The following is a 24,134-nucleotide window of genomic DNA, read 5'->3' as shown; positions in this document are numbered from 1 at the left end:
CCCCAGTGTCCTGAATTAGGGTCTTATATCCTGAGCCTGGGGCCTCCTCTGCCCTGTGGGGGCCTGATGGAAGACCTTACCCAAGTTGCTCCCATTGGTCACCTTGATATACCCGATTAGAATAGTTTCCAATTCCTCCTTCCCATTGGCTACTTTAGAAAAACTAATTAGCATGCTGCCCACTTTACTTCCATTGGTCATTTTAAAGTTTGAACCTGTGGCAGAAGTTGTCATGGTGACGTCCTCGGTGGTGGGAGTTGTCATGGTAATGGGATTTGTTGTAAACAGGGACGCCTCCTGGTCTTGTCCTCCTGCAGCTTCTTGGCCATCCTGGTGTCCCTGAACTCCTACCCAGGAGAGGCAAGTCTGGGAAAACCCAGGCTGGACCTTGTCCCCACCACCCTTCCCACCCAGGGCCTCAGGCCTGCTAGGCGACCTGCAGCTGAGTGCCACTCCCCCATCTGTATTCTTATAACACAAGAGGAATATTGCTAAGCTGAGTGAGGAGCGGTGGTTCTTAATGTGCAGGGATTAGGGGCTCCTTTGAGAATCAGAGAAAGGCTGGGGCCCCTAGGAAAAATACGCCCGTTCTCACAAAAGTATGTACCTGATTTCAGGGGCTTCCCTGGAACCCCCAGGCTCTGCTAGAATTCCTTGGTTGTGTGACTTTGGAATGACCACCCCAGGGCATCCCGTCCCCAGAGACAGCACCAAGTGCGTCTCCCCTTCCGAGGGGACCCGCCTGGGCTCTGTCCCCTGGAGAGGCAAGGAGGGGAGGAGGGAAGCTCAGGCCTCCGGGTCCCTGGCGCTGGAAGATTTCCACTTCACCCCGAGTAAGGACGGCTGAGAAATGCTGATCATCTCCTCCGGGTGCAGCAGGAAGAGGAGCCACGCCGCCCGGTTCCTCTTGAGAAAACACAAAGGCCCAGCTGCTGCTGACGAACCGCTCCGACACCTGGGGAGAGGAAGGGGACGCGGCGGGTGGGGACGAGGCGGGGCTGGCCGCCAGGGAGGGCCATTCCCTCCTTCAGGCACCCTGGACAGAGGTCTGTGCCTGTCCCTGGGCTGAGGGACAGGGCGGGGGGCACAGGCTTCCTGGCGTAGGGAGCGCTCAGGTTGACCCTCTGCGGTGGAGGAAGGGCTTCCACGGGGCTGAGAGAGGGCAGGCTCCAGGCAGGGAGCCACACAGCGAGCCCCCCAGTGGGAAGGACCCCGCAGGGCTAAGACCACCGTGTGCAGGAGGCCCAGGAGATGCAGCACGGCAGCTGGCGTCCGGGAGGACAGGCGCCTTCCACTGTCCCTGCTGGCAGAGGCGGGACAGGGTCAGCCCTGAACCGCAGAAAGTCCTTGGGGACTGTGTGGAAATGAGCCCAGAGGCGACCAGTGCCGTGGGGTGCAGGCACAGCCCCTGCGAGAGCAGGGCAAGGGAGCAGAAGTTCGAGAACCCAGGAAGGAGGGCTCTTAGAGGGCCGCCTGAGGTCTGCACAGGGCCGCCTGAGGTCTACACAGGGGCTGCCTGAGGTCTACACAGTACTGCCTGAGGTCTACACAGGGCTGCCTGAGGTCTGCACAGGGCCGCCTGAGGTCCACACAGGGTCTGCCTGAGGTCTGCACAGGGCCGCCTGAGGTCTACACAGGGGCTGCCTGAGGTCTACACAGTACTGCCTGAGGTCTACACAGTACTGCCTGAAGTCTACATAGGGTTGACTGGGGTCTACACAGGGCTGCCTGAGGTCTACACAGGGCTGCCTGAGGTCTACACAGTACTGCCTGAAATCTACATAGGGTTGACTGGGGTCTACACAGGGCTGCCTGAGGTCTACACAGGGCTGCCTGAGGTCTACACAGGGCTGCCTGGGGTCTTCACAGGGTTGACTGGGGTCTACACAGGGCTACCTGAGGTCCACACAGTACTGCCTGAGGTCTACACAGGGGCTGCCTGGGGTTTGCACACCTCTGCCTGAGGTCTCACAGGGCTGCCTGGGGTCTTCACAGGGCTGCCTGAGGTCTACACAGTACTGCCTGAGGTCTACACAGGGGCTGCCTGGGGTCTGCACACCTCTGCCTGGGGTCTACACAGGGCCGCCTGGGGTCTGCACACCTCTGCCTGGGGTCTACACAGGGCTGCCTGGGGTCTACACAGGGCTGCCTGAGGTCTGCACACCTCTGCCTGGGGTTCTGCGGGACCTGCCTGGGTGTGGTGTCAGGAATGGCAGAGGTGCTGCAGAGCACCCAGGAGTGACCTTGACAGTACAATGTGATCCACAGGGTCTGCTCCTCACCCAAGGTCCCCACCGGCTGGAGGCTCTAAACAACACCTATTTATTGTCTCGCAGGTTCCCAGGGTCAGGCGTCCAGCCGCGGGCTGGGGTCTTCTGCTTGTGGCCTCTAAGGCCTGAAATCAAGGTGATTTACCAGGTGTACAGTCGAGAGTGTTTTCATCTGAAGGCCCGACTGGAGAGAGATCTGCTTTCAAGCTGCTGTAATTCAATTCTTTATGTTTGTAAGACTGAGGCCCATTTTCTTGCTCCTGTTGCCTCTCAGGTCTCAGCCCTCTCTACAGTGTGGCAGTTTGCTTCTTCACGGACATCAGGGGACTCTCGTCTGCTTCAGATCTCTCTGATTCCTAGACCCTCTTTTAAGAGATCACCAGATTAAGTCTGGCCCACCAGACAGTCCTTTCTGATCAGCTTAGGGTCAGCTGTAACTGAATCATGGATATGATGTCATCCCATCCTATTCAGAGCCCTTTCCCACACTCACGAGGAGTGGATTCTACACACGTACCTGAGGGTAGGCATCTGCCTCCCCTGGTGGAGGTGAGGATGGAGGACCTTCTCAAGGGTGGGGGCCTGGCCAACTTAGTTGTCTGAATGCACATCTCCAGGTCCCTGGGCAAGACCCACAGGGAGGCCATGGCACAGGTCAGGTGAGTTCATGAGCAAACATAGGGGCAAGTCTAAGGGAGCCAGTGACCTGCAGCTTCTCTGAGGTGCCTCTGAAGCATCGTCCCTGAGCTGTGCGGGAGTGCTGGAAAGGGTGAACACTCGACCCCCGATTCCACCCCTAGGCTCAGGCCTAAGAGATGCAAAAACACATCCACAAGGAAATGTGTACTCTAATGCACACAGCAGCATGATTCATACCACCCCAACACGGAGGCAATCCTGGGGCCTGTGATAGACAAATGGATAAAGTGTGGTAAGTCCATGCCGTGGAATATTACTCAGGCATGAAGCAGAACAAAGCCCTGGCACATGCTGCAACATGTGAATCTAGAGGACTGGGCTGAACGAAACCGTGTGACTCTGCCTCTGAGAAATGCCCAGAACAGGGAACTCTGTAGAGAGAAAGTGCGCGGATTGCCTGGGGCTGGAGGAGATTGTGGGTGATGGCTGAGGGGGGACTGGCATTTCTGTGAGCTAATGAGATTGTCCTGAAGTTGATTTAAGTTGATGGTAGCACACCTCTGCAACTAACAGGCATCAAGTGACCCAGTGCAAGTGAGCGGGTGGCACAGCATGCAAATCTCCCAACAAAGCCCCTAGGAGAGAGAAGTCCCAGATATCAGCAGTGCTGAGGTTGAGGAGCCCTGGCTTGTAAGGTCATCCGATGCCCCGACTGTGACGTGCACTGACACTACTTACAGCACATGCCAGCCTCTCTCAGCCTCAGTTTCCACATCTTCCAAACAGCGGTCAATAACAGAGCCCTAACCCTTTGAGGTCTGGGCTGATGCCTGCAAGCTTCCGAGTGTGTAATGGCAGCCACCTTGTTCCCTACTGGAGTCTTCTCCCTGGCAGAAGAAAGGATGAGTACATTCCAGGTCCCTTCCTTCAGGGACTGTTTTTCTTTGCTTCTAAACCAGTGGTGTCTGAATGCTTCTTGAAACTCCCATCCTTCTCAGGGCACAGTGAGAATCAAGTGAACTCAGCTAAAGAAATACCAGTGGGCGCGGGAGCCACTGGGTACTGACAGACATGGAAGAGGCCAGCAGCGGTACAGACGCTGAGCAGAGCACCAAGAGGAGCACAGGCCAGCCCCAGGAGGTGGGTGGGGCCAGAGGGCTTCACAACTCACCTCTTGCTGGCCACCCCTGCCCCAGTTACTCCCTGTTAAGAGGCTGCTTGGTCCCCGGCTCTGCCTCTTTTTAATTTCCTGGGTGAGGGATCATACATGGGGACCTCAGTTTGCTCATCCATGACATGGGAGTCTGGCTGCTCACCGTGCAGAAAGGACTCTGTCACAATTCCACCAGAGACCGGAGCCGCAGGCTGCCCAGCTGAAGGTGAAGACGGCCTTACGTTGTTTTTTATGACATTTGCTTGGGGGGCAGTCCTGGGAAACCTGCTTACCTAGGGACGCCCTCCTCCTCAGGGTGCTCCACTAACTGGAGGCAGCTGGTCCCCTCTGCCCCTCTGTCGCTGGGAACAACTGAGTTTAGGCGCCGGCGGCAAGTGCTCTGTCCAAGGTCACACAGTGGCGCAGGGACATCCCTGAGATTCAGACCGAGACCGAACTTTCTGACTGCCCTCCTGTCCCAGCCCTGTTGGTGGCTAGTTCCGGGGTGGACACGTGTATCCTTCTGGAAACCCTTGGCTGGGCAGCTCTGGGCCGGGCCCACAGGAAAGAGTGTTTCCACAGCTTGTCGCAGGCCACTTTCCTCCCCAGCCCCAGCCCCATGTTGGGGGGACTCTAACTGTACCCCTTCCTCCCCATCCATCAGTAGGGGGTGCAAGGAGAAAGAATTGTTGGTGAAAGTCAAAATGCTCTCTATCCTTACGGATTCAATCGGATTCGAGTCTTGGCAGGATCTTTGCCCTGGCTACTTGGGGAAGGAGGTGGAAAGACCCTGAAAAGTTGAGCTTTTCCTTGGATTGGGGGAAAGGGGAGCTTTCCTGGGGTCCTTTTTAAAAGGCCCTCCCCTCATTTCCGGCCGCGGCTGCCAGCCTTGGCTGGGCGCCTGGATCCTGTTGCCATGACGACAGGAAGAGGCGGTGGCGGCGGCAAGCGATGCTGAGAGATGGAGGCTAGTGGGGGTGGGGGTGGTGGCTTTGAAATGGGGGTGGGGGTAGGGTTCAGGGGCGGGGGACGCGAGGGGGGAGGGGCAGGTACCCTGCGTCTCTGGCCCCCTCAGTGCCTCTGAGCGGACCCCTCTCCTTTATTTTTCTCGGGCTCCCTGTGGTGTTCCCCCAGTCTCTGCCTGTCTCTGGGTCTCTGGGTCTCTCTCCAGTCTCAGTCTCTCTCCATCTGTCTCTCTTTCTGGGTCTCTCTTTCCTTCTGCACCTGGCTTTCTGTCTTCAGGCACCTTCTGTCACCCAGAGCCCTCTCCCCTAATTTTCTCTCCTTATTTACTCTCTCTTCCCGTCAGTCACCCTCTCTCCACCAAGACCTTGCCCCCTCCCCGCTTCTCCCCCTCCCCCTTTCCATTGCTTCCCCTCTTCCCAGTTCTCCCCCATCCTCTCAGTCCCTCTGTCTGTCTCTCCCATCTGTCTCTCCTTCCTCCTCTCTGGATGACTCTGTCCCTGGTCCTCCTTCCCTTCTGTTACTCAGTTCCCGACCCCCCCTCCTCCCCCTTACCCCAGCCCTCCCCCACTCCGTCCCTGGGTTCCTCTCTCCGGGTCTCCGTCCCCGTCCCCTTCTCTCTCCCGGGTTTTTCTCTCTGTGTGTGTCTCTCCAACTTCCTTCTGTTACCAGTCTCTGCCTCCCCCAAATTCCTCCCTCCCCCACCCCTGTTTCCCCGTCTCCGAGTCTCTCTTCCCGTCTCTCCTGTCTCGCTGTCTCTCTCCCTCCCTCCCCAGCTCTCACTCTCTTCTTCCCCAGCTTGCTTCTGCCACCCAGACCCTGCCCCCCATCCTCTCCCTTCCCCCATCCATCTCCTCTCGGAGGCTCCCCATCCCTCAGCAGCTCCCCTCCCCCTCCCTCCCTCCTCCCTCCCTCTCCCGTCCTCCAGCTCCGCACTTTACCCAGCGACACGAGAACCAAATTGTCTCCTCACCTTTTTTTTTTTTTTAATCCAGACCCTCACTCCCAGGGGGGCCCAGACTCAGAGCTGCCCCAGCTCCCCCTCCGCCTCCGCACCCCCATTCCTCTCACGCCTCCTCATTTCACCCCCACCAGGTCGGACGCCTGGGTCCCTCACTGCTGGGGGAGGGGGAAGCTGGGAGAATTGGGAGCCAAAAGGGCTTTTCTGGGGGGGTGTCGGCGGGGGGGCTGGACATCCCTGCCCAGTGCATCGGAGAGTTGGCCTATCGATCACAGAGGTGAGACCATCTTCTTATTAATCGGAGGTGGGTGGATGTAGAATTCAGGCTCTCTGACCCCCCTGATTCTGAAGAAAGGAGCCGGCCAGCAGAAGAGAGGACAGTGACCCCCTCCTATCCGGAAGCTTTAGAATTGGAGGGTCCCCTGTTCCTTCCTCCTTTGCAGCCGCGGCAGGGCAGATGGAGTCAATGAAGAGTCCCTAAAGCCAAACAGATTGTCCCCAAATTGGCAAAATGAAAAGATCCTCAAATCTTTATTGATGGAGAAATTCCCTCCTTTCCCTCCTCATCCCTTCCTCTCTGTCCCAGGTGGTAGGGGCCCAGCAGTGGGGAGGCACATCCCGGGGTCACAGGCTCACCCTGTGGAAGCAGAGATTAGTCAGGACAGCAGAGGTGGCTGCGCTGGGGGCCAGGGGCTCCGAGAGGCAGGAGAGGGGCTGGCTCTGGCGAGAAAAGAGAGGAAGGGGCCAAGACCGAGCACCAGGACAGAGGCTAGGGACACCACGTCCAGCGTGCCCAGGGCCCAGGAGGGGGCTGTGTGGGCAGGCGGGAGTTGCAGTGGGGGAGGGAACACATGTGTGGGGCACTAGGCCCCGTTGCTATGGAGACGCCCCCCTAGACAACCTTTCTCAGCAGCCCCTCCTGGGAGGACCCGGGTCTGGGGCCAGCTGATGGGGGGTGGAGAGCCAGAGGAAACTGGGAGGCCAAGGTCACCCCGCAGGGGGACCTAGGTTTGGGGGTTGATTTCCCCTCCTGTAAGGCTGCCCGGCTCCTTACTCTAGGGGGACTTGAGGAAGAAGTCTAGGAAAGTGGTGGAAACAGCTAAAGGACACATGGCCGGGGGGAGTGGGTATGGTGGCGTCAGGAGGCTGGGGTATGGTGGCATGGTGGTGGGGAGCTGTGAGAGAGAGAAGTGAATGGACAGTGGGGGGGCAGAGTGGGCAATTGTTCCCAGTTGAAAAGAGAGTTGTAGTCTTGCGGATCCCATTTTTCTGAGGGTGCAGTGGATTAGAGGATCTTTTTAAGTCTGGAAGAAGTTGGGGGCTTCTCTGTAAGTTCCTGCACATGTGAAATGGCCGTGGGGGATGATGTGGGGGTGTTCCCAAGAAGGACAGTCCATGGGGGCAGAGGAGAGGGTCTCCCTTTTGGCGGAGATGCTAGGAGCTAAAGAGGGTGAAGCTAGCAGACCAGAGTGAGGGGACTGTTCGTGGTGTAAGAGAAGTTGGGAGGGCGCTGCTTCCTTGAACCTGAAAGAGAGCAGGGTTCCAAGTGAGTTGGGAGAGCCAGAGCGAGCCGAGGGATCCTCTGTGATGCAGATGGTGAGCTTCTGATGGGGGCTGAGGGCATGGGCCATGGTGCAGGGACAGAGGACCAGGGCCGGTGCATGCAGGGGTTAATTTTGAATAACGGTGGTTGGTGCACAGGTCAGGTATTGGGACTTTCCTGAATGGAGAGAAACTGGGGTTTGGAGGAAGCAGGTATTGTGGGCAGAGACGCTCTGGAGCTCAAGGTGGGGGGTGGTCATAATGGAGAAGGATGTGATGGTTATGAGTTAATCTAAGTTGTAGAGGTAGCAGGGCCAGATTTGGAAGACTTTGTTAAGCAAAGGAGAGAGTGGGGAGCTCTCTTGGAGTCAAAGACAGAACTGGGGAGACATGGGGTCGTTGGAGGGGATGTGACTGCCAGGGAGTCACATCCTAAACCGGGGGGTCTAACCTAGCCTGCACGTTCCACTTCCCCAGGGAGTTTTAAAAAATCTAGATGTTTGGCCGCTCCAGGCCAATTAAGAGGAATTTCCCAGGTGGGACCCAGATATTAGAATTTTTAAAAATCCTCTGGAAAGGTGTGTTGGAGGCTGCAAACCTGTGTCCTGAGGCACAGGGGCTGGGAAGGGAAGGGGAGTGAGTGGTAGTGGTCCGGTTATCCTGGCTTGTGCAAATAATGAGGGTCACTTGGGAAAGTTGTGTTTTTTGTTTGTTTGTTTTTTAAGCTGAGGTGGGATTGAACAATCTATTTTTCCTAAGTAGAGGAAATTGTAGCAGTCATGTCAGGCTTATGGAGGGTATTTCTCCAAAGAAGAGGTGGAAGTGGAGGGACTGGGGATTCCCAAATTGTGGAGATACTTTAGGCAAAGCCTGGGTCAGGGGGGCATTTCCGGAGGCTTCCCAGCCATTGCAGAGGTGGGACGCGCAGGGAAGAGGAGAAGATCTGTACGGAGAAGGCCTTGGGGAAGGTGGGGGGTCTTGACAGAAAGGAGGAGGGTCAGGCCTTGCTTGGGAGGAGGAGGCTGTGGGGCCCGGGTTGGGTGGCTTCCAAGCGGGAGGACAGTGGCCCGCAGAGAGCAGCTCTCAGGGTATAAAACCTGGCTGGGGGATCTCTCCCAGTGACTCGTGGACTTTGGGGGGCAGGAGACAATACTTGAGGAGGGTTTCCTTTCCAGGGATGGGGACGAGGGTGGAAGGAGTTTCTTCAGGGGGCACAGTCTTTCCCCGGCGGGCGCGGGGGAGGGCTGGGAGAACCTCGGTGCCATCTAATCCCTTCTCTCACCCTGCCCTCCCCAGCCGGAGACCATGGCCCTGCCCTGACCCCTGCCCCGCCGCAGCCTCCTGCTCGCCGCCCCCGCCCGCCCCGCCGGTTCCCGGCCCCCCGCTTCTGCCTGCGCTGTGACCCCCCCCAGCCGCCGGCACGGCCCCGCCCCCGCTGCCCCGGTGGTGGCCCACGGCCCCCCGGCTGCCCGTGGTCAAACTGGAGTCGCTGAAGCGCTGGAACGAAGAGAGGGGCGTCTGGTGCGAGAAAGGCGTGCAGGTGCTGCTGACCACGGTGGGGGCCTTCGCGGCCTTCGGGCTCATGACCATCGCCATCAGCACCGACTACTGGCTGTACACGCGCGCGCTCATCTGCAACACCACCAACCTCACGGCCGGCGACGACGGCCCCCAGCACCGCGGGGGCGGCGGCGCCTCGGAGAAGAAGGACCCCGGGGGCCTCACGCACTCGGGCCTCTGGAGGATCTGCTGCCTGGAAGGTAGGGTGCGGGAGGGCCTGCCGGCCGCCACCGCGCCAGCCCTGCGCTGGCGCCCCGTCGGGCCTCCGGAGCGTCCCTGCTCCGCCCCACTCCACCCATTCTGCCGCCGCACCTGGCCCAGCTGAGCTCCTCGGCCTCGGCCCGCCTGCCCTCGCCTCTCTGCGCGTTGGTGCCCCCTTCCTCAGGGGAGCCCCTTAGCTCATCTTTCATTCATTCTGTCCCCCCCTTCCCCCCTCCCAGCACCCCTCCCTCCGCCCTCCCTCTCCCGCACTCGCTGGGACCTCAACCCTCCTCTCTTTCCTCCCGCCCTTAGTTTGACCCTTCTTCTCCTCTAACCCGCCCCATCCCATCTGCCCCTGGCCTCCTGCATCCTCCCCCTTCAACGCTCCTACCCCTCCGAATCCACGCCCCTTCCTCCACCCCGGCTTGGCCTCCTCTTGGAACTTCGGCTTTACCTGGAATGGAGGTGTGACTCGGGGCCCCTCCTCTTCTCCCCCGCCACCTTCCTCCTGCAGGTCTGTCTTCCATCTGCAGCCCCAACGACTTCTCCAGACTCCCAGGGTGTCCTTTCCTGCTTTCCCTTCATCTTCCCTCCCCTGTGCCTTCTACTTCTTCCTCTGCACATTCCTCCACTCCTCCTCCTCCTCTCCTTCCTGCTCCGTCTTCCAACTACTACTACTACCACCACCACTGTCTCTCCTTCTCTTTGTGGCACTGAGGATGAAACCCGGAGCCTCACTATGCCAGGCAATCACTCCACCCCGGAGCTGCATCCCTGACACTCTTCATTTTATTTTGAGGTGGTCTCACTAAGTTGCCCAGGCTGGCCTTGAATTTGTGATCCTGCCTCAGTCTCCTGAGTCACTAGGATTGCAGGCATGCATAGCTGGATTCCTCATTTCTAGACTGTACAGTTTCTCTCTCCTGACCTTGGTCCTCCTCAGATCCCCATCTTGATTCTTTTCCTTTGGGCTCCTCTCTTTCCCCTTGCTAGGTCCCCGTGCTCCTCTGGGCTCCTCTCTTTCCCCTTGCTAGGACCCGTGCTCCTCTGGGCTCCTCTCTTTCCCCTGCTAGGTCTCCGTGCTCCTCTGGGCTCCTCTCTTTCCCCTTGCTAGGTCCCTGTGCTCCTCTGTGCTCCTCTCTTTCCCCTTGCTAGGTCCCCGTGCTCCTCTGGGCTCCTCTCTTTCCCCTTGCTAGGTCCCCGTCCTCCTCTGTGATCCTCTCTTTCCCCTTGCTAGGTCCCCATGCTCCTCTGGGCTCCTCTCTTTCCCCTGCTAGGTCCCCGTCCTCCTCTGTGATCCTCTCTTTCCCCCTGCTAGGTCCCCGTGCTCCTCTGGGTTCCTCTCTTTCCCCTGCTAGGTCCCCGTGCTCCTCTGGGCTCCTCTCTTTCCCCTTGCTAGGTCTCCGTGCTCCTCTGGGCCCCTCTCTTTCCCCTACTAGGTCCCAGTGCTCCTCTGGGCTCCTCTCTTTCCCCTTGCTAGGTCCCCGTGCTCCTTTGTGCTCCTCTCTTTCCCCTTGCTAGGTCCCCGTGCTCCTCTGGGCTCCTCTCTTTCCCCTTGCTAGGTCTCCGTGCTCCTCTGGGCTCCTCTCTTTCCCCTTGCTAGGTCTCCGTGCTCCTCTGGGCCCCTCTCTTTCCCCTACTAGGTCCCCGTGTTCCTCTGGGCTCCTCTCTTTCCCCTACTAGGTCCCAGTGCTCCTCTGGGCTCCTCTCTTTCCCCTTGCTAGGTCCTCGTGCTCCTTTGTGCTCCTCTCTTTCCCCTTGCTAGGTCCCCGTGCTCCTCTGGGCTCCTCTCTTTCCCCTGCTAGGTCTCCGTGCTCCTTTGTGCTCCTCTCTTTCCCCTTGCTAGGTCCCCGTGCTCCTCTGGGCTCCTCTCTTTCCCCTGCTAGGTCTCCGTGCTCCTCTGGGCTCCTCTCTTTCCCCTGCTAGGTCTCCATGCTCCTCTGTGATCCTCTCTTTCCCCTTGCTAGGTCCCTGTGCTCCTCTGGGCCCCTCTCTTTCCCTACTAGGTCCCCGTGCTCCTCTGTGCTCCTCTCTTTCCCCTTGCTAGGTCCCCGTGCTCCTCTGGGCCCCTCTCTTTCCCCTACTAGGTCCCCGTGCTCCTCTGTGCTCCTCTCTTTCCCCTGCTAGGTCTCCATGCTCCTCTGTGCTCCTTTCTTTCCCCTTGCTAGGTCCCCGGTGCTCCTCTGGGCCCCTCTCTTTCCCCTACTAGGTCCCCGTGCTCCTCTGTGCTCCTCTCTTTCCCCTTGCTAGGTCCCCGTGCTCCTCTGGGCCCCTCTCTTTCCCCTACTAGGTCCCCGTGCTCCTCTGGGCTCCTCTCTTTCCCCTTGCTAGGTCCCCGTGCTCCTCTGGGCTCCTCTCTTTCCCCTTGCTAGGTCCCTGTGCTCCTCTGGGCTCCTCTCTTTCCCCTGCTAGGTCTCCGTGCTCCTCTGGGCTCCTCTCTTTCCCCTGCTAGGTCCCCGTGCTCCTCTGTGATCCTCTCTTTCCCCTGCTAGGTCCCCGTGCTCCTCTGGGCTCCTCTCTTTCCCCTTGCTAGGTCCCTGTGCTCCTCTGGGCCCCTCTCTTTCCCCTACTAGGTCCCCATGCTCCTCTGTGCTCCTCTCTTTCCCCTTGCTAGGTCTCCGTCCTCCTCTGTGATCCTCTCTTTCCCCTTGCTAGGTCCCTGTGCTCCTCTTGGCCCCTCTCTTTCCCCTACTAGGTCCCCGTGCTCCTCTGGGCTCCTCTCTTTCCCCTGCTAGGTCTCCGTGCTCCTCTCTTTCCCCTTGCTAGGTCCCTGTGCTCCTCTGTGATCCTCTCTTTCCCCTGCTAGGTCCCCGTGCTCCTCTGGGCTCCTCTCTTTCCCCTTGCTAGGTCTCCGTGCTCCTCTGGGCTCCTCTCTTTCCCCTTGCTAGGTCCCTGTGCTCCTCTGGGCCCCTCTCTTCCCCCTACTAGGTCCCCGTGCTCCTCTGGGCTCCTCTCTTTCCCCTGCTAGGTCCCCATGCTCCTCTGTGATCCTCTCTTTCCCCCTGCTAGGTCCCCGTGCTCCTCTGGGCTCCTCTCTTTCTCCTTGCTAGGTCTCCGTGCTCCTCTGTGATCCTCTCTTTCCCCCTGCTAGGTCCCCGTGCTCCTCTGGGCTCCTCTCTTTCCCCCTGCTAGGTCCCCATGCTCCTCTGTGATCCTCTCTTTCCCCTACTAGGTCCCCGTGCTCCTCTGTGATCCTCTCTTTCCCCTGCTAGGACCTGTGCTCCTCTGGGCTCCTCTCTTTCCCCTGCTAGGTGTCCGTGCTCCTCTGGGCTCCTCTCTTTCCCCTTGCTAGGTCCCCATGCTCCTCTGTGATCCTCTCTTTCCCCCTGCTAGGTCCCCGTGCTCCTCTGTGATCCTCTCTTTCCCCCTGCTAGGTCCCCGTGCTCCTCTGGGCTCCTCTCTTTTCCCTTGCTAGGTCTCCGTGCTCCTCTGTGATCCTCTCTTTCCCCCTGCTAGGTCTCCGTGCTCCTCTGTGATCCTCTCTTTCCCCCTGCTAGGTCCCCATGCTCCTCTGTGATCCTCTCTTTCCCCTGCTAGGTCCCCATGCTCCTCTGTGATCCTCTCTTTCCCCTGCTAGGTCCCGTGCTCCTCTGAGGCTTCTGTAGTCTTCCTCCCCAGTTTCTCTCTCTCCTGCTCTCAGCATCTGTATTTCCTTCGTAGTACCATGGGGTTGCTGGGCTGGGAAGCACACATCCTTCCTGTGCACCTGTCCCCTGTGTGGCCTCTCTCTCTGCCCCTCTGAGCCTCAGAGTCCAGGTCTGCGAATGAAGGGATAGGACCAGCAGCCCCACAGTGCCCTTCTGCCACTACAAGATTGAAATCCCTCTAATTTTCTTATTTGCCACTCTCTTTTCTTCTGTCCCTTTCTCCTGTTCTGCTAAGCACATACTTACCACAAGCCAGAAATTCTGTTCTCCCTTACCCCTATGAGGTAGACGCCATCTTCCTGTCAGGGATCAGGAAACTGAGGCTCAGGGAGATTAAGCCACTTGCCAAACGTTACCCAGCTATGAAACAAGTGGGCTTTGCAGATGTGCTCACTGGCATCTGGAGTGTCTGAAACAAAATCTGAAATTTGAATCAGTCGCCAACAATTAAAAATAGGGAGACCACACATTGAAGACCCATTACTCCAGAGGCCTGGGAAGACCTGGCAGGGTGGGCTGCGTGGTACTGACTGTGACTGAGCAGCAGGTGCCTTTGCAGATCAGGCATGGCCTCTCCACCTCTCCTCAGTGGCCTCCACTCCCTCTCGCCTCACGGGAACCTGGTCTCTCCTTGTCACTGTGGTCAGGATGTTGGAGTTCATGTCCACTCCCAGGTCAGGCACCAGGCACAGAGCCAGGTGTGGGGCTTGCACAGCAGAACCCGGGACAATCTGTACAAAGATTAAGAGCATCGTCCACTCACCCAACAACCAATTTTTATTGGCCTGATACTGTGTCAGGTTCTGTTCTTGATTCTGGGGCAGCAGAGGGGAAAAGACAAAAATTCCTGTCCTTAATTACCTTGTGTTCTAGAGAGTGACAGATAATATGGAGGGAAATAAATAAAGCATTTAGAGTGTCATAGAGAACCGAGTGCTAAGGAGGAGCAGGAGCGGGGGGCAGGTGTGTGTGGGGAGGAAGCCTAGCACCAGGGACATGGGTGTGCCCAGGGAGCGGTGCCCTGTGCGTGGAAGCCTGCAGGAGCTGCAGAGCGCCTGGCTGCCAGGGAGGGTTCAGCATGGTCGGGGCAGAGCGAGGGAGGGGGGAAAGCAGGAGGAATCGCAGGCAAAGAGGTAACAGTGTCCTGATCTCAGGTTCCCATGCAGCCCTCAGAGGACCTTGCTTTAACTCTCGAGGTGGGAGCCATGGAAGATTCTTGAGCAGAGAAGGCACAGGAGCCTACTTGGATTTTGCCAGGAGGGCTCTTGCTGCAGGGTGGAGAAATGACTAAGGGGAAGGCAAAAGGGGAAACAGGAGTGGCTCATCCCCAGTGGGAACTCTGGCTGAGGAGTGGCTTGAATTCCTAGTGCGTTCCAGGGCTTCCGTGGGCAGGGGTGGCCACGGTCACTGCTGTGGGGCGTGAGGGAAGGAGGGCCTGCGTCTCAGGCCGATTCCCCACTGGGGGCTGGAGCACGCCGGGCACCGCCCGACACTGAGCAGCCTCCCTGGCCTCCCCCACTGCATGTCCAAGGCCCCCTCCCCAGTGTGTTGGTCAAAGCTGTAAATCGTCCCTAGGTGTTGGGTTAAAATCGGCCCCCTCGCCATGCCCAGGCTCTGGCCTGAGCACCTCAGGACATGGACAGCAGGTGTCTTGTTTCATCTCCTTATTAAGGAGGGACCTCGAGGCTCAGGTTTTGTCATGTTGAATTTAAGATACCCACTAAGAGTCAGCACCTAGGACAGAGAGACCACAGGGGAGTTATTTTAGGCTCTGTGGACGTGCGGTCTCTGTCACAACTGTGCCCGAAGATAACCGGAGACTAGGTGAGTGTGTCCACCCCAATCAAAGTCCCTTTATGGCCACTGCAATGTGCACTGCATGTCGTCTCCCCACGTCATGGGATCTTCGTCTGTCACGGGCCGCACATCACGTACAGATTGTCAAACCCCTTCGCAGCCGCCTTTGTCACAGGGCTTCCATCTGCTGCCCCTCCCCGGGGCTGTTGGCCAGCGGGTGCCTGAGGCTGGAGTCAGGGAAGAGGTCAGGCTGGAGGTGGGGATGGGAGGGTCATCACTGTAGCTGCAGGAGAGGTCACCTGGAGAAGGAGCCGGCTCAGAGATGGACTCGTTAGTTGAAGGGTCAAAACCTGAGGGAGGGGAGAAGCAAGCCGAGGAGGTGTGAGCAAAACCAGGTAAGTGGGTATCCCGCCCGCCAGCCAGGCTAGAAGTGTCGAGGACGGGTAGGTGAAGGCTGACTTTGTTGTCACTGTAACTGTCAATCATTCATCGTGGAATGCTATAATAACCCTGCCAAGTAGCTACTGTTAACTGGAAGAGAAAGCAAGGGCTCCGAGAAGTGCAGTGCTTTGCCCAAGGTCACATAGCTCATGCCCCTTGGGGTCTGGATTGGAGTCCAGGTCTATTCTGTTTCCCAGAACAAGCAACAAATCCCCCCCCCCCCAGGAACCCAGCCCAGCAGGAAGCCAGAAGAGGAGAAACTAGACCTCTGAACACACTTCCCCTGGGGATTTGGGGTTCAGTCTTCATCTCCCCAGTGGAAAGTAGTATGAGACATAAGCTCTTGGACAAGACAAATGGATCTACCTTTGTCTGCTATAGGCAGCTGTGTGACCTTGGGCCATGTATTTAACCTTTCTGACCTTGGGCCATGTGTTTAACTACTACTTTTCTTTCCTTCCTTTTTTCCTCTCTCTTTCTCTCACTGGGGATGAAACCCAGAGGCATTTTATCACTGAGCCACATCCCCAGCCCTTTTTTAATTTTTTATTTCAAATCAGGGTCTTGCTAAGTTGCATAGGGCCTCACTAGGTTCTTGAGACTGGCCTCTAACTTGGCCTCTTGCCTCAGCCTGGGATGACGGGTGTGTATCACCCACTGGGCTGTATTTAGCCTTTCTGTCTGTGCTTCATTTGTCACTGGGGAGGTAGGATGACAGGAGCCCTGCTGCCCCAGGTCAGAGAGGCAGTGGAAGAGATCCTGTGAGTGCCACTTTACAGGCTGGTAGGTGCTGGGAGGGCTGGATTATGGGGTTGGCATTTTGTTGCCTCTGCTGGTTTCTTCATAGTACTACTAGGCATTCAGGCAACTGAGCCCTGGGTCCTTCCTCCTAGTCACCCAGGCCAGACAGAAATGTAACAACGGCCACATATTTTCAAATATCTAGTAGTGACATTAAAACAAATAAAACTAAATAGGTGAACTCGATAGTTTAACCCAGCATGGCCCGAATGTCATTTGAACATGGAATCTATACACCAAAAAATGACTCGTGAAGTATCTATCGCACATGCTCTCTCCACGTGCAGCCTGGAGCCCGTGTGTTCCCCGCCCGCGGGTGGCGGTTGCCACCTGTAGGGCTGGTGGTCATACCAGCGGCTCTGTCAGTGGGTCCTCCAGAGTCTAGGCTCCCCCCTCGGCTCTGCTCAGGACCCAGGAGGCCGGACCCACCCAATCCAACCTCCCTCCCCCACGCGTGCTGAGCATGGCTACGCACTATCTCACCAAGAGGGTCCCCTGGTTGGTCCGAGCAGGAAGCCGCGGGACCCCTGAACCCACGCTTCCCAGCCCCACCTCCATGTGGGCCAGCCGGCAGACAGAGGCCTGTGCTGTAACCACCATGCCATCTCAGGGACATTTGGGTTCCTAAAGCAACACAGCTGGGAAGCCACAACTCTGAGGCTGAGTGTGGAGGACTTGCCCCCAGAGCCCGGGCAGCCACCGTGGTCTATGGTCCACACAGGCCCAGCTCGGAAACCAGGGCTGCTCGGCTTCCTCCAGGAGTGTCCGCTGCAGACAGGCTGACTTCTAGAGCTGTCTTGCCTCAGTTTCCCCAAATGTGAAGCAAGGATCCCGCCGCTGTCTTCCTCCTGGGGCTGGTCCTAGGTAACGAGTGACATGTGGCTCCTGCCCCAAGCTGCCTGGTAGCCACTGGGGCTAGGTGCTAGGCAGCACTGTGCGTCCTGTGCATGGTTTCAGGCCCAGCTCATGTAAGTATGGGTGCTTTGAGAGAAGGACTGTGACTCCACCCAAGAAAGAGGGGAACTGGAGCTCACAGTCTCACCTGTGACCCCAAGGATGGGTCAGAGTTTACACCAGGGAGTGTACGTCCATTCACCTTCTCTTTTTAAAGTTGGGGTACAATATGCATGACCTAAATTTACCATCTTAATAATTTTCAGTAATGTTAAGTACATTCACATTGGACAACCAACCTCCAGAAGTGTTTTCTTCTGCCAAACTGAAACTCAGTCCCTTCGCCCACCCTCCAACTACCATCTACTGTCTGTCTTGATGAATCGGATGCCGGAAGCTCCAGGTGCCTCATATAATCATGCAGAATCTGTCTCTCTGTGACTGGCTTGATTCACATAGCACCATGTCCCCAAGATTCATCGGTGTTATGGTGTGTTTCATACCCCCTTCCTTGGAAAGGCAGAGTGATATTCCACGGCGTGTATACATCACATTGTGTTTGTCTTATCCATTCATCTGTCAATGGACGTTTGAGTCTTTTCCACTTTTTGGCTATCTGATAATGCTGCGATGAAAACAGGGTGTAAATATCCCTTTGAGTTCTTGCTTAGTTCTTCAGGGTGTACCCAGGGTGGAACTGCTGAGTCATCTGGTAATTCTGTTTCAACTTTTGAGGAACCTCTGTACCAACAGCTCACAAAGGTCCCCATTTCTCCACATCTTTGCCAGCACTTATAATTTTATTTTCTGTAGCAGCCTTCCCACTGGGTATAAAATGGTATCTCCTTGTGGTTTGGATTGAATTTCTCTAATGTATGGAGTGATTTTTCTGCTTCTTGGCCCATTCAATCATTCTTTTCATTAAAAACAGTTATTGAGCACTTACTATGTGCTAGGTATTGTCCTGGATGCTGTGAACACAGTGGTGAACAGCCCAGAGGTGTGTGTGTGAGTTCTGCTTCCTCCACCCATCAGTCCTGGGCTAATGAGCCATGCAGTGCCCAGGTTTCTATGTCTGGACAATGGCTGCAAAACATCAGTTACCTCTCCTGGTCTAGACCAAATCCTCACATCAACCTGGACATAGGTCCCATTTTCTGCTTTTTATGGGTGAGGGAACAGAAAGTTGGCCTATGTATTGCAACAAGGTAGAAAGTGTAACAAGAGTCAGGCTTCCTGCTAAAGCAGTAGGACTGTGTGACACCAACATGTCTCATGGAATCTTTTTTTTTTTCTTTCTTTCTTTTTTTTTTTTTTTTTAATTCCTAGGTACTGGGAATGGAACCCGGGGCTTGGGCTACGCTGGGCAAGTGCTCTAGCACTGAACTACGCTCCCAGCCCTCAGGGGCTCTTATGTACCTATCGAGTTAATCCACCTAGGAAGCACTTAGCAAATGTTCATTTTTATCGGTATTACTCACGGCCGTGTCCTCCTTCTTACCAATTCTTCTCTTTACCCCCATTTCTTCGGCTCTTCTTTGCCTGTATTGGTCTGCCTTTACTCTCTACTTCTGCTCTCCTTCTATTCTGTCCATCATTCACTCATTCATCCGTCTATTGTTCTTCTAGGTCTCTGGGTACCAGGCAATGCTAGGGACAAGGAATCTGACTCCAGGCCCTTCCCCTTGAGGAACTCCCAGCTTGAGTAGGATGACTGTAAATCAACCCAAGCACATCCTAAAGGGGGCAGCCAGGGAGCTGTTGTACCCAAGAGGAGGCCACTGGCCCAACTTGTGTGTGTGTGTGTGTGTGTGTGTGTGTGTGTGTGCGCGCGCGCGCTCGTGCATGTAGGGAATGCTTTTTAAAGGAGCTGCAGGGTAAGTACTACATCAGCAGAGAATGTGAACAGAATGTTCCCTGGCCTGGAGGTTGGAGGGAGCTTGGAGAGTTGAGGAATCTAAATTTACTTATACTTTTTTTTTCTTCAGCTATGTGCTAGAGGTTGTAAAATAGACAGTGTCTCCAAAGAAGTCAGATAGGTTTCCAGAGGGTGTGAGGATGAGGATCCGAGGAGAGGACACTGGGAGGAAGGGAGAGGAGAGCCTGCAGCACCCCTAGGGCCGTCCTACACTCCCTCCTCAGCCACTCCATCTCTGGAGGGTCCAGATTCTGCTAGACTGGGAATCCCTCCCTCTCTTTACAGGATGAAGAAACCAAACTCCCACGACCCACTGGGCTGCTCCCTCCTGCAACTGGACTTCGCACGCAGGGTCTCAGGGGAAGTCCAGTCCTTGTTTTCCCACGCATTTTCAGACTTCTCAACAAGTTGAGGGTTACAAGGGCGGCTTGACAAAGTGGAGACCAACACCCTTCTCCTCCGAGGGGAAAGAGAAAGCCAGACAGGTTGAGTGTCTTAGCCCAGGTTACAGGGCAGACGTCCTGGAGCCTGTAGTACGTGCTTGGAAAGATATTAGCCTTTGGGTGTTTTTTTTGTTTCCTTTTTAACAGGTGGGGAAACAGACCAGAGAGGTTGAAAGTTGTCCCGATACCGACACCGGCTCAGGGCCAGGACTTCTGTCTCACCATCAGACCAGAGAGAAGGGGTCTGGGGAAGGGGGGGGCTTTCTCCCTGTGGGCCGCCCCGCCCCCAACTCTGAAGTTCCCACCCCCACCACCCCCGTCCCTTCTCCAGGGCTGAAAAGAGGCGTCTGCGTGAAGATCAACCATTTTCCGGAGGACACGGACTACGACCACGACAGCGCGGAGTATCTGCTCCGTACGTGGGGTCCGGGACAGCCGGGGGGAGGGGGCTGCCGGGCCGGCGCTGGGATCACACGCGTAGGTTAGCTTCCCAGCCGATCCGCGGCCAGACGCTCAGATCCCCTGGCTCCCCATTGGCTTAGTGATGGGTCCCCGCCCCCTCCTCTCACCTCGGGGCGGGCCGAGGGGGGATCTCGGATGCTGATTGGCCGCCCGGTTCTCTGGGGTACTCGCGGCAGCTGTGCACTAGGACGGGCTGTCGACTCTCGGGCTGGGATTGGCCGCCGCGCCCGGGCCGTGGACCAATCCGCGGCAGGGACGGGCCACTCCAGGAGCGGGCTGGGGAAGCCTGGGCTGCGATTGGTAGTCACCCCGAGAACGCGGCAAAGCTTGGGTGACGATTGGCTGCAGCCTTAGCCGGGCTCTGAAATCGCCAAGTCTGGTTGCCTGGGGTTTTAGAGGTGGATGAAAAGGACTGCAGAGAGATAGAGAGGGAGAAAGACAGATGGGGGGAGAGAGATGGATGGGGGTGGGGAAGAGGAGAGGCCAGGGAAGGAAGAGGGGAGGGAGAGCGAGCGACCCAGAAAGGTTGAATGAAGCCAGGCAGAAGTCGCGGGGAGGGGGCGGGGGTGCTGGAGAAACTCAGAAAGAGATGACGCCTGGCAGAAAAGGGAGGAGGAGGGAGGGGAGAGAAGGGGTGTAGACAAGTACGAAGACATTTGAAAGATCTGGAGAAAGGGAAGATTCGCGTAGCAGGGAACACCAAGAAAGAAAAAGGACATGGGGGAGGAACAATGGAGAAGCTGAGAGAAGAATAGAGAGGGAGAGTGATTTAGAGAAAGAGGAAAATAATACGACAGGAGAGGAAAAACATAGGCCAAGGAAAAAAGAAAAGGACGAGAAAACGAGAGGAAATCAGACATATATATGGAGAAATTTTTTAAAAACAGGCGGGAGAATAGATGAAAGAAAAAAGAAAGGATTACAGGCAGAGAGGCAGAATTAGAGAACTAGACCCAGAAAGAAACAGTGGCCAAGGCAGGCAGGAGGCGCCGCGGGCCGGGGAGCGCAGGCGGCCCGTCTGACCGCCCTCGCTCCCTTCCTCCCTCCTTTCCTTTCTTCCTCCCCGCAGGAGTTGTCCGGGCCTCCAGCATCTTCCCCATCCTGAGCGCCATCCTGCTGCTGCTCGGGGGCGTGTGCGTGGCGGCCTCCCGCGTCTACAAGTCCAAGAGGAACATCATTCTGGGAGCCGGGATCCTGTTCGTGGCAGCAGGTGAGAGGCAGAGGGAAGGGGCGGCGGGCTGGAGCGGTCCCCGCGAGCGCGCGCGCGAGTGTGTGCGCGGGTCTGCCTGCAAAACGACCCTACCCCGAGCGCCCCCTGGAGCCCGAAGCCTTTCTAGGCTCTTCCCAAGCTCCATCGCCTCCCGCTGGGTAAGGTAGGTGTACTCTTCTTGGGCACAGACCAGTGTCTGGAGCGTAACCGAGGATGCTAGGAGCTTAGGTTCCAAAGCCCGCCGTTCTGGAGGCGGGAGGGGAGGAGCTTTGGAAAGGGGGTGGGACCTTGAGATGGGCTTGAGGTATTAGGGTTAGAGGGGCGGGGCTGGCCACCGAAGGGAGGGGCCAGAAGAGGGAAAACGTGATTTGCTGGAGGACGGTGAGCAGCCTGCTTAGTAGATTAGCCAAGAAGGGGGTGGTTCTGAGAAACCGTGTAGAGATGAAGGCTGAAGGGGCTAGGCCAGTAAAACAGGGTGGAGGAGGGGCTAAAAAGATTGGGCGGTGCCTGGAAAATTCAAAATGGGAGGGATTATGTCATTAAGGGCATTATTAACCTGGGTGATTTAGGGCGCTTAGACCAACTCCTTGAGAGGCATGTTATTAGGAGTAAGACCCCCCCCTTCCCTTTCTACTCTGCAAGAGTACAGCTGGGAAATTCCAGGGGCAGAGTCGTTTGAAGGGGTAGGATAAGGAGAAGAGGGAGGATTTAGCATATTTAAAGAGCAGGGTATGCATGGGGTTGGGTCTAAATCTGCAAGGGAAGATCTGGAGGATCTGGAATTTGGAGCTAGTTAGGCCTGAGAGGGGTGTGGAGGAGCTTTGCCTAGACCCACAGGGGGCGGGGTTTGACAAACTGGAGGCGGGACCTAGAGTTGAAAGGGAACCTGATTTATCAAATTTTAAAACATCAGGGGAGCGCCTGGAGTAAATACCCAGGCTGGAGAGTGTAGATCAGCAGTAGACAGGACCTAGAGAGATCACATCGTTTTATTCAAAGGACAGACGGCGGAGACTGAGTTTATAAATTAAATCAACCAAGAAAGGACCTGGAAACCCAGGCTGTGACTGTCTCATCAAGAATAGTGTTTGGACCATCAGAACAGTGCAGCAGGAGCTTGGGCTAGCAGGGGCGGAGTCTAGGCCACCGAGTGGAGCTTAGACCATCCAGAGTCCTGTCTGTCCCATTCCATGTGGAGGGGGGGGGGTTTGGGGCCTAGGTCCTGAGTCGAGGTTCGTCCGGTGGGGCGGGGCCTAACTCCCTGGGTGGAGCTTAGCCCTCCCGGGGCAAGGCCTGGACTGCGGGGCGGGGCAGGGAGGGGCGGGCCCGGGCCCGGGTGGCCTGGAGGCTCCCCTCTAACTGTCCCCGCCCAGGCCTGAGCAACATCATCGGAGTGATCGTGTACATCTCTGCCAACGCGGGCGAGCCGGGCCCGAAGCGGGATGAGGAGAAGAAGAACCACTACTCGTACGGCTGGTCCTTCTACTTCGGCGGGCTGTCCTTCATCCTGGCCGAGGTGATCGGCGTGCTGGCCGTCAACATCTACATCGAGCGCAGCCGCGAGGCGCACTGCCAGTCTCGCTCGGACCTGCTCAAGGCCGGCGGGGGCGCGGGCGGCAGTGGCGGGAGCGGCCCCTCGGCCATCCTCCGTCTGCCCAGTTACCGCTTCCGCTACCGCCGCCGCTCCCGCTCCAGCTCCCGCTCCAGCGAGCCGTCGCCGTCGCGGGACGCGTCTCCCGGCGGCCCGGGCGGCCCGGGCTTCGCCTCCACGGACATCTCCATGTACACGCTCAGCCGCGACCCGTCCAAGGGCAGCGTGGCCGCGGGGTTGGCGGGGGCCGGCGGCGGCGGCGGCGCGGGCGCGTACAGCGGCGCGGCCGGGGGCGCCGGGGGCGGCGGCGGGACGGGCGCCGAGCGGGACCGCGGGGGTGCGCCCGGCTTCCTCACGCTGCACAACGCCTTCCCCAAGGAGGCGGGCGGCGGCGTCACGGTCACGGTCACCGGGCCGCCCGCCGCGCCCGCGCCCGCGCCGCCTGCGCCCGCCGCCCCCGCCCCCGGGACCCTGGCCAAGGAGGCCGCCGCCTCCAACACCAACACGCTCAACAGGAAAACCACGCCCGTGTAGGGGCGCGCGGGGAGCGGGGCGTGTCCCGGGCGCGTGCGCGGGCGCGCGTGCAACGAGGCTGCCGGGTCGGGGCGCCTCGCTCTTCCCCGAGAGCGCGCTGGAGACTGCGTGGCCTTCCCCCTGCGCCCCTCCCCGGCCCCGGGCGTCGGGGAGCCCCCTCAACCGCCAAAGGGACCCCAGGGGAGGGGTGAAGCAGGGAGGGGGCTCTGCTGAGGGAGCGTCGTGTTTTATTTTTTTGTGGGATTTAGGGGGCGGGGGTAGGGCCGTGGTGTTTTTTGCAGTTTTGAGATGTTTTCTTTTTAATGTTTTGCTGTGTGCATGTGGGGGCGGGGCGGGGGGGAGGGGAGGGAGGGACTCCCAGCCCAGCCCAACTCCTGGAGAGGGGCCCATAGCACACGAGTTACACCTACATACTATATATAAGCTCTACATAAAGGGAGAGGTCAAGAGAAGGGACTCGGAAAGGCAAGTGACTAGAGATGGACGCAGGTGTTCGTTCACTTTTCCATTCATCTTTCCACAAGGGCTTATTACGCACCTGCTGTGTGGCAGGTGCTGACACACAGGAAGGCACTGGGGAAGGGGCATAAAGGCAGGCGCAGAGAGTTACTCATTCATTCATTACTGGCAATGTGTGTGCTTAACTGCCAGGCATTGTGCTGAATGCTGAGCATACAGAGGGAGGAAAACAGTCAGGGTCCGGGACATCTTCAGAGTTGCATCTTGCACCTGAGACAGACATTAATCCGAGAATTATGTACACATACAAGAGATTACAGTTAGGAGGTAGGAGAAACCCGAGATCCTCCAAAATGCTCTGTGAGGGAGGGGGCTAACCCAGTTTAAGTTTTAGTAGACATTGAAAGGATGACAAGGAGACAGCCCAATGGAGCTGGGGCCATGTGTCCCAGGAAGAGAACAGCATATGCCAAGGCCCTAGGGCAGAAAGGAGCTTGCACAGTATGCTGAAGTGTAGTGAGCCAGGTGGACAGAGGAGCCTGGAGACAGGACCAGATTGTGCAGGGACTTGTAGGTTGGGTTTTATTCATAGGGGGCTGTGGATGGCTTTCAGCAGGAGCACAGCATGAATGGTGCATAAAGGAAAGG

The 24,134-nt window shown here is 57.4% G+C and overlaps 1 protein-coding gene across 1 annotated transcript; it reads left to right on the top strand.

The window, feature by feature from the left end:
* Positions 1 to 9,095: 9,095 nt before the first annotated feature.
* Cacng8 (calcium voltage-gated channel auxiliary subunit gamma 8) lies at positions 9,096 to 23,027 on the top strand. The gene is made up of 4 exons (XM_026381153.2): positions 9,096 to 9,288; positions 19,562 to 19,645; positions 20,762 to 20,902; positions 22,276 to 23,027. The coding sequence occupies exons 1-4, from the start codon at positions 9,111 to 9,113 to the stop codon at positions 23,025 to 23,027; spliced, it is 1,155 nt and encodes a 384-aa protein (XP_026236938.2). The 5' UTR covers positions 9,096 to 9,110.
* The last annotated feature ends 1,107 nt before the right edge of the window (positions 23,028 to 24,134 follow it).

This window comes from Urocitellus parryii, chromosome 15, assembly GCF_045843805.1.
Source record: "Urocitellus parryii isolate mUroPar1 chromosome 15, mUroPar1.hap1, whole genome shotgun sequence".
Lineage (NCBI taxonomy): Eukaryota > Metazoa > Chordata > Mammalia > Rodentia > Sciuridae > Urocitellus > Urocitellus parryii.
The sequence above is the reverse complement of the archived record's forward strand: the minus strand, read 5'-3'. Positions and strand labels throughout refer to the sequence as shown.

Excerpts from the sequence above, each read along its gene's own strand:
- Cacng8 (XM_026381153.2), top strand. The coding sequence starts at position 9,111 with ATGACCATCGCCATCAGCACCGACTACTGGCTGTACACGCGCGCGCTC. Across the intron at positions 9,289-19,561 it reads GAGGATCTGCTGCCTGGAAG|GGCTGAAAAGAGGCGTCTGC; the intron begins GTAGGGTGCGGG and ends TCCCTTCTCCAG. Across the intron at positions 20,903-22,275 it reads GATCCTGTTCGTGGCAGCAG|GCCTGAGCAACATCATCGGA; the intron begins GTGAGAGGCAGA and ends GTCCCCGCCCAG.